Genomic DNA, 13158 nt, shown 5'->3' on the forward strand with positions numbered 1-13158 from the left:
GGATAAAAACAAGTAGATAACAATTGGATTTCTTAAATTAACAAATCCTCGATTCGGATACATTCTGGTCCAGAGAGTTTAGGTTTTCAACAAATTCCAGCCTCGTTTTATACGTGTAAAGTTATGCAAGATTTGAGGCCCCCGGAATGTCATTGGATGTTAGGATGAGGTATTATAGATTTTGGGTTGGGGAAGGGATGGTGGGGGTACTGCAAGCACCTCCCCTAGAAATGCAGCAAATCTCTCCTGTTTTCTCCTGGTGGGGCACTAAGAGCGCTGGACGTGCTTTGCATTGGCAGGCTGATGAGGACACGTGTCTCCTCCCTGCCTTCCCCCAGGCTTGACGGTACCGCATTGGCATCAGTAAAGGCACCTGAGAAACCGACATCCAACTCTTAGAAACGCTGTTTGTCATCTTATAACCCCGAGGAAAACGATATTATAAGCCCTGCAGAAACCTGTGGCTCGGCTTTTGTCGTGCGTAAAGCGTTTGCGCACATCGCTGAACTGCCTCCCAGCTTGAAGAGGTGCGCTACTCGTCGAGCATCAGAGCGCAGTGCCAAGATGCAGAAACGGTGCAGCGACGTCTGAAGGTGACATGAACCTGGGGATAATCAGGAGCAGCAGGCGTACACTGAACAAGAAGTGGAGATAGCAACTGAAAAACGTCGGTGTCTAGTAGTAAAACTTGCGCTCTTCCTCGTGGATTTATCCAATGCAGAGAATCAAGGGCTACAACTCAAAGTAGCTTCAAATTTTTCACTGACTGGAGGAGAAAAACGCTAATTAGGGTGCAGACATCTGAGAATTAAGAAAGAAGCGAAAAATGGCGACGTTAATCAGAAGCAAGCTTTCTAATAAACTGTCAAATGCAGCCACGGCTGTGTCCAACAAATCCCAGGCGAAGGTGAGCGGGATGTTCGCTAAAATGGGGTTTCAGGCTGCGACCGACGAGGAGGCTCTGGGCTTTGTCGCCTGCGATGACCTGGACTACGACCACAGGCAAGGTATGCAGATGGACATTTTGACATCCGAAGAGATGGGGGGAGAAGGGAGCGGGGACGGAGGAGTGATGGAAGGGGACAGCCACTACCAGAGGGACGGCACCGGTCCACCGCACTCAGCCTCAAAGGACGGGGGTCCGACGAACGAGTTGGCTGAAGTCAAACCAAAAATCACCGCGTGGGAGGCGGGCTGGAACGTCACGAATGCAATCCAGGTAAAGACACACCTCAAGGACTGTAAACGGGCGTTTGGCTGAACCGCCTCTGGAGCAGCTGTGAAATCTGATATAAACGCACACACAGGGACGCAAATAAAATATTGATTGACACATTGATGCATAAAAGTGGAAACACCTGGCACTGCCTTTTTGAATGGTCTTTCTAAATGTTCTAACTGTTTAAATGATGCTGGTAAAACCTTACGACTAAATACGTTTGGTTTGCAAATATATTTCATATCCACGCAAGTTTTTGTGCAGAGATTTTAGAAGAGCTAAGACGTGATGCGCTGAAAGGGAGGTAGTTGATGCCCTGTGCCCCCTCCTCCTCCTCTTCCTCCTTCTCTTCCTCCTCCTCCCTTCAACACATTCTTTGTCTGTATAGTGATGTCCAATGTCAGATGTACGCCTCTGATGAATGTTCACCTGACATTACGCAGGGCGATGGCTGCGAGGATAAGGGAATACATTGGTTATTTAAAGCAGGCACCTAAATTTGTTGCAAGTTTAACTTTGAGGTCATGTAGGGAAATGGGCCAAGATGTCTGGAGACAGAATATCTATCAACATATTTTAAGTGCGATGCGTCACATAAAGTCCAGTGTAATATTGACATTTGGATGCAGACATACGTAGCAGATATTATGTATTTTATACACACACACACACACACAGACACTTATATGTATATATACATATATACTTATATATGTGTGTTTGTGTGTATAAATAATAATAATGTTTGTGCGCAGCTGTTTCGTCCAAAATGTTATTATTTGTTATTACAGGTCATTTAAAGTGTAAGTTGTGCGACAAAAATCCCGAGACGCAATCCCTTTCAGTCCTTTTCAACACTGCGGTCACGGCACTCGCCGTGACGTCAGCGTGTGTCTCCTCCAGCTCACGATGGCGTCAGAGGCGGGCGGATGTGCTCAGAGCGAAGTGGAAAACCCACAACAGGAAAAACGGGAGCGACATCCACTCGAGACTCAGGCCACAGCCAAAGAACCGCATTAACATACAATGTGGTTAAATCGAATAAAACAATACATTACATTTCATTAGAGTTGTCTTGCTCATGTAATGGAAAAACGATTTAAATACCTCATTTACAAAGTGTTTACTCTCCCTTTCTATATTTCTAGGGGATGTTTGTTCTTGGGTTGCCCTACGCCATCCTGCACGGAGGATACCTCGGACTCTTTCTCATTATTTTCGCCGCCGTAGTGTGCTGTTACACGGGGAAAATCCTCATTTCCTGCCTGTACGAAGAGGACGAAGACGGGCAGCTGGTGCGCGTAAGGGACTCCTATGTGGACATTGCCAACGCCTGCTGCGCGCCTAGATTCCCGTCTTTAGGTGGCCATGTCGTGAATGTAGCCCAAATAATAGAGCTAGTGATGACTTGCATTCTGTATGTGGTGGTCAGTGGTAATCTTATGTACAACAGCTTCCCAAACATGCCAATTTCCCAAAAGTCGTGGGCCATCATCGCCACCGCCGCTCTCCTCCCCTGCGCCTTCCTAAAGAGCCTGAAAGCCGTCTCCAAGTTCAGCTTGCTGTGCACGCTGGCCCACTTTGTCATCAACATCCTGGTCATAGCTTACTGCCTCTCCAGAGCGAGGGACTGGGCCTGGGACAAGGTCAAATTTTACATCGATGTCAAAAAGTTTCCTATCTCCATTGGGATTATCGTGTTCAGCTACACCTCGCAGATCTTCCTGCCATCCCTTGAGGGGAACATGGCAAAGCCGAGCGAGTTCCACTGCATGATGAACTGGACTCACATCGCTGCCTGCATCCTGAAGGGCCTGTTCGCCCTGGTGGCCTACTTGACCTGGGCTGACGCAACCAAGGAGGTCATCACAGACAATCTGCCGCCAACCATGCGAGCTATCGTCAACCTCTTTCTGGTGTCCAAAGCTTTGCTCTCGTATCCGTTGCCGTTTTTTGCTGCCGTCGAGGTATTAGAGAAAACATTTTTCCAGGACGGAGGACGTGCGTACTTTCCTGATTGCTACGGAGGAGATGGACGCCTAAAATCCTGGGGACTCACTCTCCGATGTAGCCTTGTTGTGTTCACCTTGCTCATGGCGATCTACGTGCCACATTTCGCCCTCCTCATGGGTCTCACTGGCAGCCTGACAGGTGCAGGCCTGTGCTTTCTACTTCCCAGTCTCTTCCACCTCAAGCTTTTGTGGAGAAAGCTGCAGTGGCACCAGGTTTTCTTTGATGTCGCCATCTTTGTAATAGGAGGTATATGCAGCATATCTGGTTTTATCCACTCAATAGAGGGGCTCATAGAGGCTTTCAAATATAACATAGAAGAATAGATGCAAGCAAATCGCTGGAACTAGATGTTAACTGCAAATACCCATTTAGTGAAAAGATTAAAACACACTACTTCCCGGCAAGCGAAGCCCCTTTGCTTAATTCATGCGTAAAAAGCGCGCAGAGAACCCACGCGGACATTTTCGCACTTGCTGTCTTGCATCAGTTCAGAATAAATGACGTGCGCGCATACACACACACCCACACACACATAATGAATACTCAACACACTATGTGGACAATACATGTTGTATAAATATGCGATCAAAATATTCATATTTCCAGTAAAGTGAACGTTTACAATATTGACCTTAAACAAAATTGTAAAAGGGCAGTTTGTCTTTTTGTCGCTCTTGTGGCGCTTCCCCACAGAAGATTTCAATTCATGTAACGCTAGAGTTGTAATGGACGTGACGGCACAATGTGATTCATTGATTACGTTTCTTTAAAAAAAAAAAGAAAAGCCCGAAGAAGCCACTTTCTTGGAAACTACACTATTTGCAATATGGTTATAGGCAGAGAATGTGGTGTTAAACCAAAGGAAAAAAAACAAGATGGAAAGGTAACACAACGGCATTTACCAGCAGTAAAAGCACACGGATACATACAGAAAAAATTTAAAAAGAAATTAAAGAGATCGACTATTTTTAATTAGGAAATTTGACGTTTTCCGACGAGATCAATATAATTCAAATGCAAAATATCAAATAGTACACAGCAGCTATACAAACTATGCATTGAATGTAGAGTATTTCAAGACACACATAAGAAAACTGGGAAGTAGAAATGAAAAATTCTCCAAATTCTTCCGCTTTAAAGTGATTATGCTTTTGTAATTTATGCATATTTTTGCCCAGTATTTATAACATTTACTTTTATTCACCTTTCAATCGGCAAAAGAACAACATTACATACATTGTGGTAAAAAGCCTCCCCTCCCACCCCCACCCTACCACATGTCTGCATACAGACATTTTTCATTCTGTGCAATCCAATGGGTCGTGTGGAAATGTTATAAAACCGTATGTGTCGTGTGTTATTGTGGTTTCTAAAAGGGAATGTATATCTCAAAGTCGTTATCATATATCGTGAAATTAATATTAAAGAATAAAGAGATAAGTGAAATTATATTGTAAAAATGTGTGGTTTTATGTAAAACGAAAAACGGCCAGAACATGTATTTTTTTTCTCTAATAAAAGACAGGAAGTGGTGGAGAAAATAGTGGCATTCATATTTTTTTAATCGGAATCTGAATTGATGACGAAGAGCTTGCAGAGAAAAAAATCGTAGTGTGTGTTCGAGTGATCCATCTACACATTATTTTTCTAGACCAGCTGTCTGGTGTATAGAGATATTTGCAGCATGCATGATTTCCACTACAGGCCTTACATTCCTGCATGCTCACACAAAGAGCTGCAGGCACACACCAGGCCTTATGCTCGACCTGTTCACTCACTGTGTTGATTTCCTGCTCAACATCTGGACGAATCATTTATTTCTGAGCGGTCTAATGTCCAGATGTTGAAACATCCGGCTACCTGGTGCACACGAATTAACGAATTTAAATTTTATTCACCGATTCAAAGGGACAGAAAGATGACATGCAACGAAAAGGAGGATTATTGAGGGAAAAAAAAAGCTGTAACCGCCGTACCAATTCCTGATACAGAGGTATCTAAAGAAATACTTTATAATATAAATAAAGTAAGCATCATTAACAATAAGGATAAACAATTAGATTTTTCCGGCATTAAACAGGTCTTATTGTAGGGAAATATTCTGAAATCCCATGTCCATCGTCCTGAGGAAACGCACCATTAAATCGACCATAATAGGTCAATATTTAGACATAATCTAAAAATAAAAATAAACACTCTAAAAAGGAATCTCAGCATAGACGCACAGGTTATAAGATACATTTTCTACCACTCTAAGACTGTTTTGTCTGCAGAGCCACCAAGCGGGCAGAAGACAGAAGTCTTCAGAACAGAAACATTACATATGCAGGAACACCTGCAGGCAGCTAGTTCTTATATTACAAATATTCCCCAAACAGCTCTTAAGAATTCATAATCTGATTTTACCTCAGTTAAGTCATTCACCTTCAACGAGTGTGTATTTAGGATTCCAGATCGTATGAAAGGGTTTAAATTAAAGTCAACATCTCAGATCTCTAACCACATCACACATGCTCCACCTTTAGATGATTCCCGTTTATCCCCAGCGGTAAAAGACAACAGTTAAAAGGTTTTTTTGCATTGTCTGTTGGGGGTAGACAAGACTGCCGCCAAAGGACACAATGTTGTAATATGTATAATAGGTTAACATTTGTTTATTTTTGACAACCTATTTAATTACATTTTCAAACGTTAAATCGATTAAAAATATATATATATATATATATAAAAATAAAGGCAACTTGGCATCTCAACAATCAACCTCAAAATAAACAGACTAACCTTTTGTTAGTTTTACCTTTTTATTGTAGCAGAAATTCACTCTGCAATTCGTTATCTGTACAGGTTTATTAACGCTGACAATGGGATTAATACTCAAACTATTCAACGAGGTCTCAATTTAGTTCTGGTGATATGCGGGTGCCCTCTACTGGGGATAATGGTCTAATCAGACACAATGGATATTAGTGTAACATGTGTGTTCCAAATACTTTAGATAACGGAGGCCTTGAAATGCCCAGAAAACATACGTAACACTACAACATACTAATAAACTCTAAAGTGACATTTCAATAAAAGATTAACTTTTTTTTATTTCAAATAATGGCACTTTAAACAAACAATAAAATTTCATAATTATACAAAAACAGTGAAATATTAACAGGCAATTGAATGCCATTTTTAAGACAAGTAAAGTCAAAAAGCAAAAACATCAAGTGGCATAAGATACCAGCAGACAATTCAGCCACAACTAGGAATGTGCTATGAGCATAGTGCTACAAGCACATCTGTGCAGTGTGTGTTTTATAATACTCTTGCATGTAAAGCCCTTACAAGTTCGGTGGAGTGGATAAAATGCTCATTGGCTGGGCTCTTCATTGTTTAGGGTTGTGGGCTTCTTGGTCGAGTACTCAACTACCCAGGGGTGGGACAAAACTCCCTGGATGGGCAGTCTGTGCATGGGGTTGTGCTTCAAAAGCCTGGCAACAAGGTCTTTAGCACCAGCACTGATATTTGTTTGTGCATGGTAAGTGTACTCCACCTGGAAAACAAAACAGGGTTTATGGCTAATACAAACATGCACCTTTGTCAAAACTACATTACTTGGCATTGTGTCATTAATAGAAGCCTGTAACACTGATGCAACACCACAGGAGTGGCATCTAAAGCAGTGTAGCCACAATATGTTGACCCTGGAAGCCAATCAATAATCCAGGGAACATAATAAAACTAATTCCATTCTGAAAGGTTCTGTCACAGCCCAAATGTGACTTTTTAAACAGAAAAAATATATATATACTTTTTATGTGCTGTTGCATTATTATGCATTTTGATCTAAATCACTCTTATCCCAGAGAACAAATGGGAGCAACAGCACAACAAGCCACTCACTCAGAATAAGTTAGTGCTACTTTATCTCTGTTAAACGGCATCAATCACACAGCCAGGACTAAAGCTTCTCTACTTCGATTTGAATAGTTGTCAGCCTGCAGCTTGGAATTGCAGATTTGTTGATCATATAGACGCGCCATTGTTGGTCCAAACAATAAAAAACATCAGCCAAACACAACTCCACTGGGTGACATTTTTCTCAATTCCAAAAAAGATCCTTTCAAAATGTGTCCACACTCTTTGAAGTCTGTAATTTCACCTTAAATGTTCACCCAGTAACCAGTTTTGAAATGAAATGTGTCATCAAGTGAAGCTGTGTGTCAGGGTGATAAATATAGTGTGACAGCAATGGACACTTCACACAGCTTTAACAAATGAGTGAATCCAAGCTGCAGGCTGACAGCTAACGAAATGTGAGGAGAGAATGTTCAATGTTGGGTTTAGCATCTGTATGGTGATTGTTTCGATTTAGAAAATGATGCCCAGCAAGTACAGTCATTAATAAACCACAATTTTAATTCCACTTTAAGATTTTATATTTTTAAGATAATTCTATTTCAAGAGATAACACTTGTATGAGACTGTATTCAAAACATAAGAACACGCAGCCCTTGCCTTACCCTTGATATCCTGCGGTAGGTTTCCTCATGAGTCTTTGCCTCAAAGGGTGGTTTTCCAACAAGAAACTCATAACAAAGGACACCCAAGCTCCATAGGTCCACCTTTTCATCATGGGTTTTTCCCTCAATCATCTCTGGAGGCAAGTAGTCCAGTGTTCCACATAGTGTGGACCTCCTGATCAAGTAAAGAGTGATTCATTAAACAAGGTACTGGTCATTAGTTTGTAAGATCTGATTTAAATAAGCAGGTGTCTACACAGCTTCAGATTAGGGAAAATTGTGAATATACTTCTAACCCTGTCATAGAAGTGAACAAAACTCTTCTCTGCAGCATCCTAGACTGTTAGTGGTAGGTCATTTAAGGTACAGGAACATCTTAGCTGACATCATTAAGGTTTCCAATGAATATGAAAACAGTTATCAATATAAAACAATTACTTTGCCCCTTTCCCTTTTGCAACAATGCTCCTGTTTTAACTTGTGTTAAGAATCCAGTTCACACTTTTCCTTTTTAAAGTGATGTTTAGTTCAGCCAGGGATTCAACGCAACAAGAAGGTTCACTAGCAGGTGATGCTTGCCTATAGGTATCAAGGCTCAGAAGTAGACCAAGGACACTAAAAATTCTCTATTGTTGTAAAGTTATATCAGATGAAATCTCGACAGGTGCAGAAAAACAAAGAGATGAGACTCCTGCAGTCTTGCTTAGGTATAATATACCTTTGTTTTTCAGTTAAATTAAATTTAAATCCACTTCTAAAGACTTAAGATGATAAAACACATGATTGCTCCATACTTACTGATTCATTTGATCAAAATATTGATATTTGACAGAATAAAGCCTCCACCTGGAAAAAGAGATGCCATACAAAGATATATGCAGATACCTGGAGGAGGGTGTGTGAACAGACCAGCCAAAATCTGCTATCTTCAGCTCTCCGTTGGCCCCCAGTAAGAGATTCTCTGGTTTGATGTCCCTGTGGATCACTTTCTTAGAGTGGCAATAGTTGAGGGCATCTGCCAGTTCCATGATGTACTGTACAGCACATAAGGGATAAAGTATAGTGAAAAAATGCACTGCAATAGGTCTGACAACACACTCCTTTTTTTAAGTTCTAGAAAGGATATAAATGTCAACACATCTGTGGAATTAGTAAAATCAACTTCTGAGAGACCTACTGTTGCACTTCTGTCCTCAGGAAAAAATCCACAGCGCTGCAGCTCACTGTAAAGTTCTCCCTTGGGTGCAAACTCAAGGATGAGATACACACGAGATGGATCATGGAAGTAGCCATAAAGGCGCAAGATATTAGGGTGCCTGCAGGACACAGACGCTGAGCGTTAACAGAAATGTAGTTAACGTATTCAAAAGAAAATAACAGCTGCTTTATAGATGAGGACCTGAGTTCACTAGGGATTTTATTTCGATTTACCCAATGATAACCTGACCTGATTGCAACACACAAACACACCTTCACTTACCAAAAAAGCACATTAAAGCAAATTTTCCTGGACTTTGACACTCTTGTGAACCTACTGAGCTGAAAGGAGCTCAATGTATACACTTGACGGCAAAAGGGTTTAAGCAAGAATGTCACAGGTAAAAAAATTTCTCATGACTACCCTAGTTTAAATGTACTCCATAAAAACAAAACAGCCTCACATAATATCAAATAGTCAGAATGATACTTTACCTGAGGTGAGACTGGATCTCTACTTCTCTCCTCAGCTGATGTTCCACTCCAGCCTTCTCCAGCTGCTTCTTAAAGAGCACTTTCAGGGCCAAGATGAACTTGCTTTGTCGCTCTCTGGCCAAGTAGACATTGCCAAATTTACCCTTACCTAGGGGACGACCAATGTCAAAATTCTCTAGGCTCCATCGCTTCCTGTGTGAACAGATATGCGCATAATTACAAACAATGTTGATAGAATCTTTGTGCTTACAAAACATGGGGGGGGCATTGAGTATACCGAATTAAACTTAAACATACTTTGATGCAGATGCATTTGCAGGATCATTCTTAGCAGGTTTGTCTAAAAAGAGAAAAACAATTTATATACAAAATACAAATCACTTATTATTTTTGCTCAATTTTACATCACACTTACTCTGCAGTTTCTCCAGCTTTAATGACTCTGATGGCGGTTTGACTGCCTCCGAGTTCACCTTGGGTACATTTGTCTTTGGCTGATTTTGTACGGAACCAGTTTTGGGTTGTGGTGCTGGAGTTACATTCTGAGTAGTGGGGTTCACATTTTGATCTGAGGAGTGCGTGGACTTAACAGCAAAAGGGACATGAGATACCGGTTTCTGGTGGCTCACAGGCCGCTGGATGCGCTGAGGTCCATTTGACACACCTAGGACCCGCTGATTTGGAGTTGGTGTAACTACAGCCTTCTGAGTCATATGCGGTTGCTGTGACACGGGAATCCGTTTTGGTCCATTGCTATTTGCCTGCAATTAAAAAAAAAAAAATCACCAAACCTTTAACAGACTGGCATTTAACGATTGGATTATCTGCATGGAACATAGATGTTTCTTACGCACTGACTGTCGTGTGCAGTACACATGACATAATATGAAGGAAAGTAAGACCAAATCTCTGACAACATTGATTTAAGAAATCAGTTTTAGAATGGGAAAAAACTAACATTATTGTGCGTTACCTTTATTTCTGGTTTGTGAAGTTTCATGTCCTTTGTCTGCTTGAGGTTAGCAGAAGAGTCCATATTCTGAGAAGTAGATAAGATGGGGTTTACGTTAATTCATAGCAAATTATAGAAAGCTGTCATAATCATTTGGAGTCAATAAAACAATACGCTAGGGTAACGTTAACGTTGTGTTAATTTGATTTATTGCCAATGTTAAAATGCTTTTTCTTAACACTGAAGGCAGCTACAAAAGAAAAGTTGACGCCACTTTTTACCGATGGCCAATTGTATCCACTGAATTATATTAAAAACAAACTGGGCAACAATTACATACAGGTAGCTACAATAATGGATTAATATTAACTTCTGCAAACACCGCGAAAGACTCGCGTGCTGAGCGTTAACGTATACAACGCAATTTACAGCTAATGTTAGCATATTAACAGTGGACCAACGCAATGCGCACATGCTTTTTAATAAGATAGCACGACTTACCAAACGTTAAATAAATTATTGCACAGTGGCCCAGAAAACCCGTTTCCGTTGTTTTCTCCGGAATTTTAAAAAAAGTCCAGGGTGCCTCTCAAGTTAGCTTTAGACTAGCTAGCTAGCAGCTACGTCGGCCAGTTGACGAGAGCTAACGTTAATGTTTGCGGCTACATTCATAGGGAATATTCACTGCAATTATAAAGTGAGAGATCTTTCCTAACCACGCTACAGAAGCACTAATGCCTTTAGAGCATCCGATTCGACGTTTTAAGTGGCAATTTCAAAGCGAATAAATAATACCGCACAGAAGCACGTCCTTGACGAACACTTCCTACTAGCAAGACTTGTTTGATTTCAAATGTCCCTCTGTTCAAAACCTTTAAATATACCACAGACTGCGATTGGTTGAAGGGAAATTCTGAGCACGCTCCTCATTGGCTGACGAAAAACAATTCACCGGATGTAGCGTGACGTCGGAGTGAATCTAGTAAATAGCAGCGCAGCGGGCACTATTCGAAATCTTTTTCTGTCTTTCACTAGATGTATAATAAGGGAGCACGTCCACAATTAAAAATGATTACGCTATAAAACTGCAATTATTTCCAAGAATGTACGAACATTGTGCCTTTTGTACCATTGACTTTTTATGCCCTTGTTCAAAATGAATCTAGGATCAAACAACCTTTTTTTCAGCATTGTCTAAAGAACAATTATTTTCTGTTGTCTTGTATGACTTCTCTTCTGAATTTAAGAAACAGTTGATTTTGAAAATGTATCAATCTCTGCTATTAGTTAACCCTTTAATAAAGTGACATGAATGAGACACATCTAGTTTTTAATAGTTAATATAACAAAAATTATATTTCAATGACAAGGCAAGTTTTGATGATTTTTACTGATTTACATTAAACATTTTTTATGTAACACATCAAACCCTATTGTTCACAAGTAACGTGACAATGCAAACACACTGTCAGCAATACAAGGTCATAAAGACATTGCTATAAACACTGCTATAGCACAAAATTCAAAACGACTGTTGTGCCTAAACATTAGCTGTGTATTTAAAGCATATGCAATCACTACATTGTGGTTATATGATGAAAATGCATGTTTACTTACATACAAAAAGCACAGAATTTGTGATATCAGAAACATTCCAGGGTGGAGATCTGATATTTCAAGTGTTAACAGGTTACATAAAAATATTACATCTAGCTCATCAAAACCTACTATTCACCAATGCTATGGAAGACAAAGATACAGATGGTGCAAATGTTAAGTCAATACCTGGACTCTGAGAGTATATTGTAAGTTAAATCCTTTCAGTGTCCTATTTGTGGAAAGGCACCTGCTGCTGTGGTTGTAGATCAGGATAATGACATCAGGCCTGGAGCCCCTGGACCTGAATGAAAAAAGACACGGCCAACTTATCATATCAGCTACAAAAGCAGTTATTTATCTATCTCGAGGCACTGACATACAGTACCATTTCCTCAAGACCTTGTGTAAGGAGGGCAGCTGTTTCTTGTTGACTGAATGTTGGATTGGTAGGTGTGCTGTTGTTCTGTTCATCTTTTCATCAGGCGATGATGATGTTGATTGTTGGCCTCTTTCTTCCTGTTTATGCCTGCTACATTTAGACTCTGCCTCCTCAGCAACAGCTTGATTTATCTTTTTCAAATTTTTGTCTGACATCTGGAATGAAAATCGTCATGCAGGGATATTTTTTTATCATTATCATTAATGCACATTGTTCAAAGCAGTATGTGAATTGAAAACACAATTACAATTTTTATTCTACTATTTGCATGTGCTTTCTACATTTTGTGGACTTCATCACCTAGTTATGATGTGATGCACTATTATCTTAGTTTATCATAACTTCTGTAACATTCATAGCTGCTTGTAGAAAAAAAGACCTCTGCCTAAGAAAGCCACCCTATAGGATTATATTAAATATAAAAAACATTAGCTGCCCTGGTAGCTGAATGGTTACATTGCATGTCATGTAACAGTTCTACCCTCATATTTTCCTCTCATATCAAATAAATACTGAAAACCAGATACTTAATAATTTCATTTATCTAGGACAGCAACGAGAAACGTTAATCATTTTATTTACAATCTAGATTTTTACTTAAGTAGAGATTTTGAATCTGTACTCAAAATGGACAGTGAGACCTATTATTAAGAAAAAAATTGCTGTTTGGAATTGTAACGCTTCCTCAACTTGTTCAGAGAGCCCCAAAATAAAATATACACCTTAAATTATG

At 40.1% G+C, this 13158-nt stretch overlaps 2 protein-coding genes across 2 annotated transcripts; one reads left to right on the forward strand and one right to left on the reverse strand.

The window, feature by feature from the left end:
• The first annotated feature begins 225 nt into the window (after positions 1 to 225).
• slc32a1 (solute carrier family 32 member 1) lies at positions 226 to 4510 on the forward strand. Its single transcript, XM_067505741.1, has 2 exons — positions 226 to 1219; positions 2368 to 4510. The coding sequence occupies exons 1-2, from the start codon at positions 827 to 829 to the stop codon at positions 3553 to 3555; spliced, it is 1581 nt and encodes a 526-aa protein (XP_067361842.1). The 5' UTR covers positions 226 to 826; the 3' UTR covers positions 3556 to 4510.
• A 1796-nt stretch (positions 4511 to 6306) lies between these two features.
• Positions 6307 to 11235, reverse strand: aurka (aurora kinase A). Its single transcript, XM_067505848.1, has 9 exons — positions 10889 to 11235; positions 10409 to 10474; positions 9851 to 10196; positions 9733 to 9775; positions 9436 to 9627; positions 8921 to 9059; positions 8629 to 8777; positions 7744 to 7918; positions 6307 to 6773 (listed from the first exon to the last, which is right to left on the reverse strand). Exons 2-9 carry the CDS (start codon positions 10469 to 10471, stop codon positions 6591 to 6593), a joined length of 1290 nt encoding a protein of 429 aa, XP_067361949.1. The 5' UTR covers positions 10472 to 10474; positions 10889 to 11235; the 3' UTR covers positions 6307 to 6590.
• Between the last annotated feature and the right edge of the window lie 1923 nt (positions 11236 to 13158).

This window comes from Channa argus, chromosome 5, assembly GCF_033026475.1.
Source record: "Channa argus isolate prfri chromosome 5, Channa argus male v1.0, whole genome shotgun sequence".
Lineage (NCBI taxonomy): Eukaryota > Metazoa > Chordata > Actinopteri > Anabantiformes > Channidae > Channa > Channa argus.

Bases quoted from the DNA above. Each gene is read 5' to 3' on its own strand.
- aurka (XM_067505848.1), bottom strand. From the start codon at position 10,471: ATGGACTCTTCTGCTAACCTCAAGCAGACAAAGGACATGAAACTTCAC. The intron at 9,776-9,850 runs GTAAGTGTGATG...TTCTCTTTTTAG, and splicing joins AAAGCTGGAGAAACTGCAGA to ACAAACCTGCTAAGAATGAT. The intron at 6,774-7,743 runs GTAAGGCAAGGG...TTTGTTTTCCAG, and splicing joins CCTACCGCAGGATATCAAGG to GTGGAGTACACTTACCATGC.
- slc32a1 (XM_067505741.1), top strand. From the start codon at position 827: ATGGCGACGTTAATCAGAAGCAAGCTTTCTAATAAACTGTCAAATGCA. The intron at 1,220-2,367 runs GTAAAGACACAC...CTATATTTCTAG, and splicing joins ACGTCACGAATGCAATCCAG to GGGATGTTTGTTCTTGGGTT.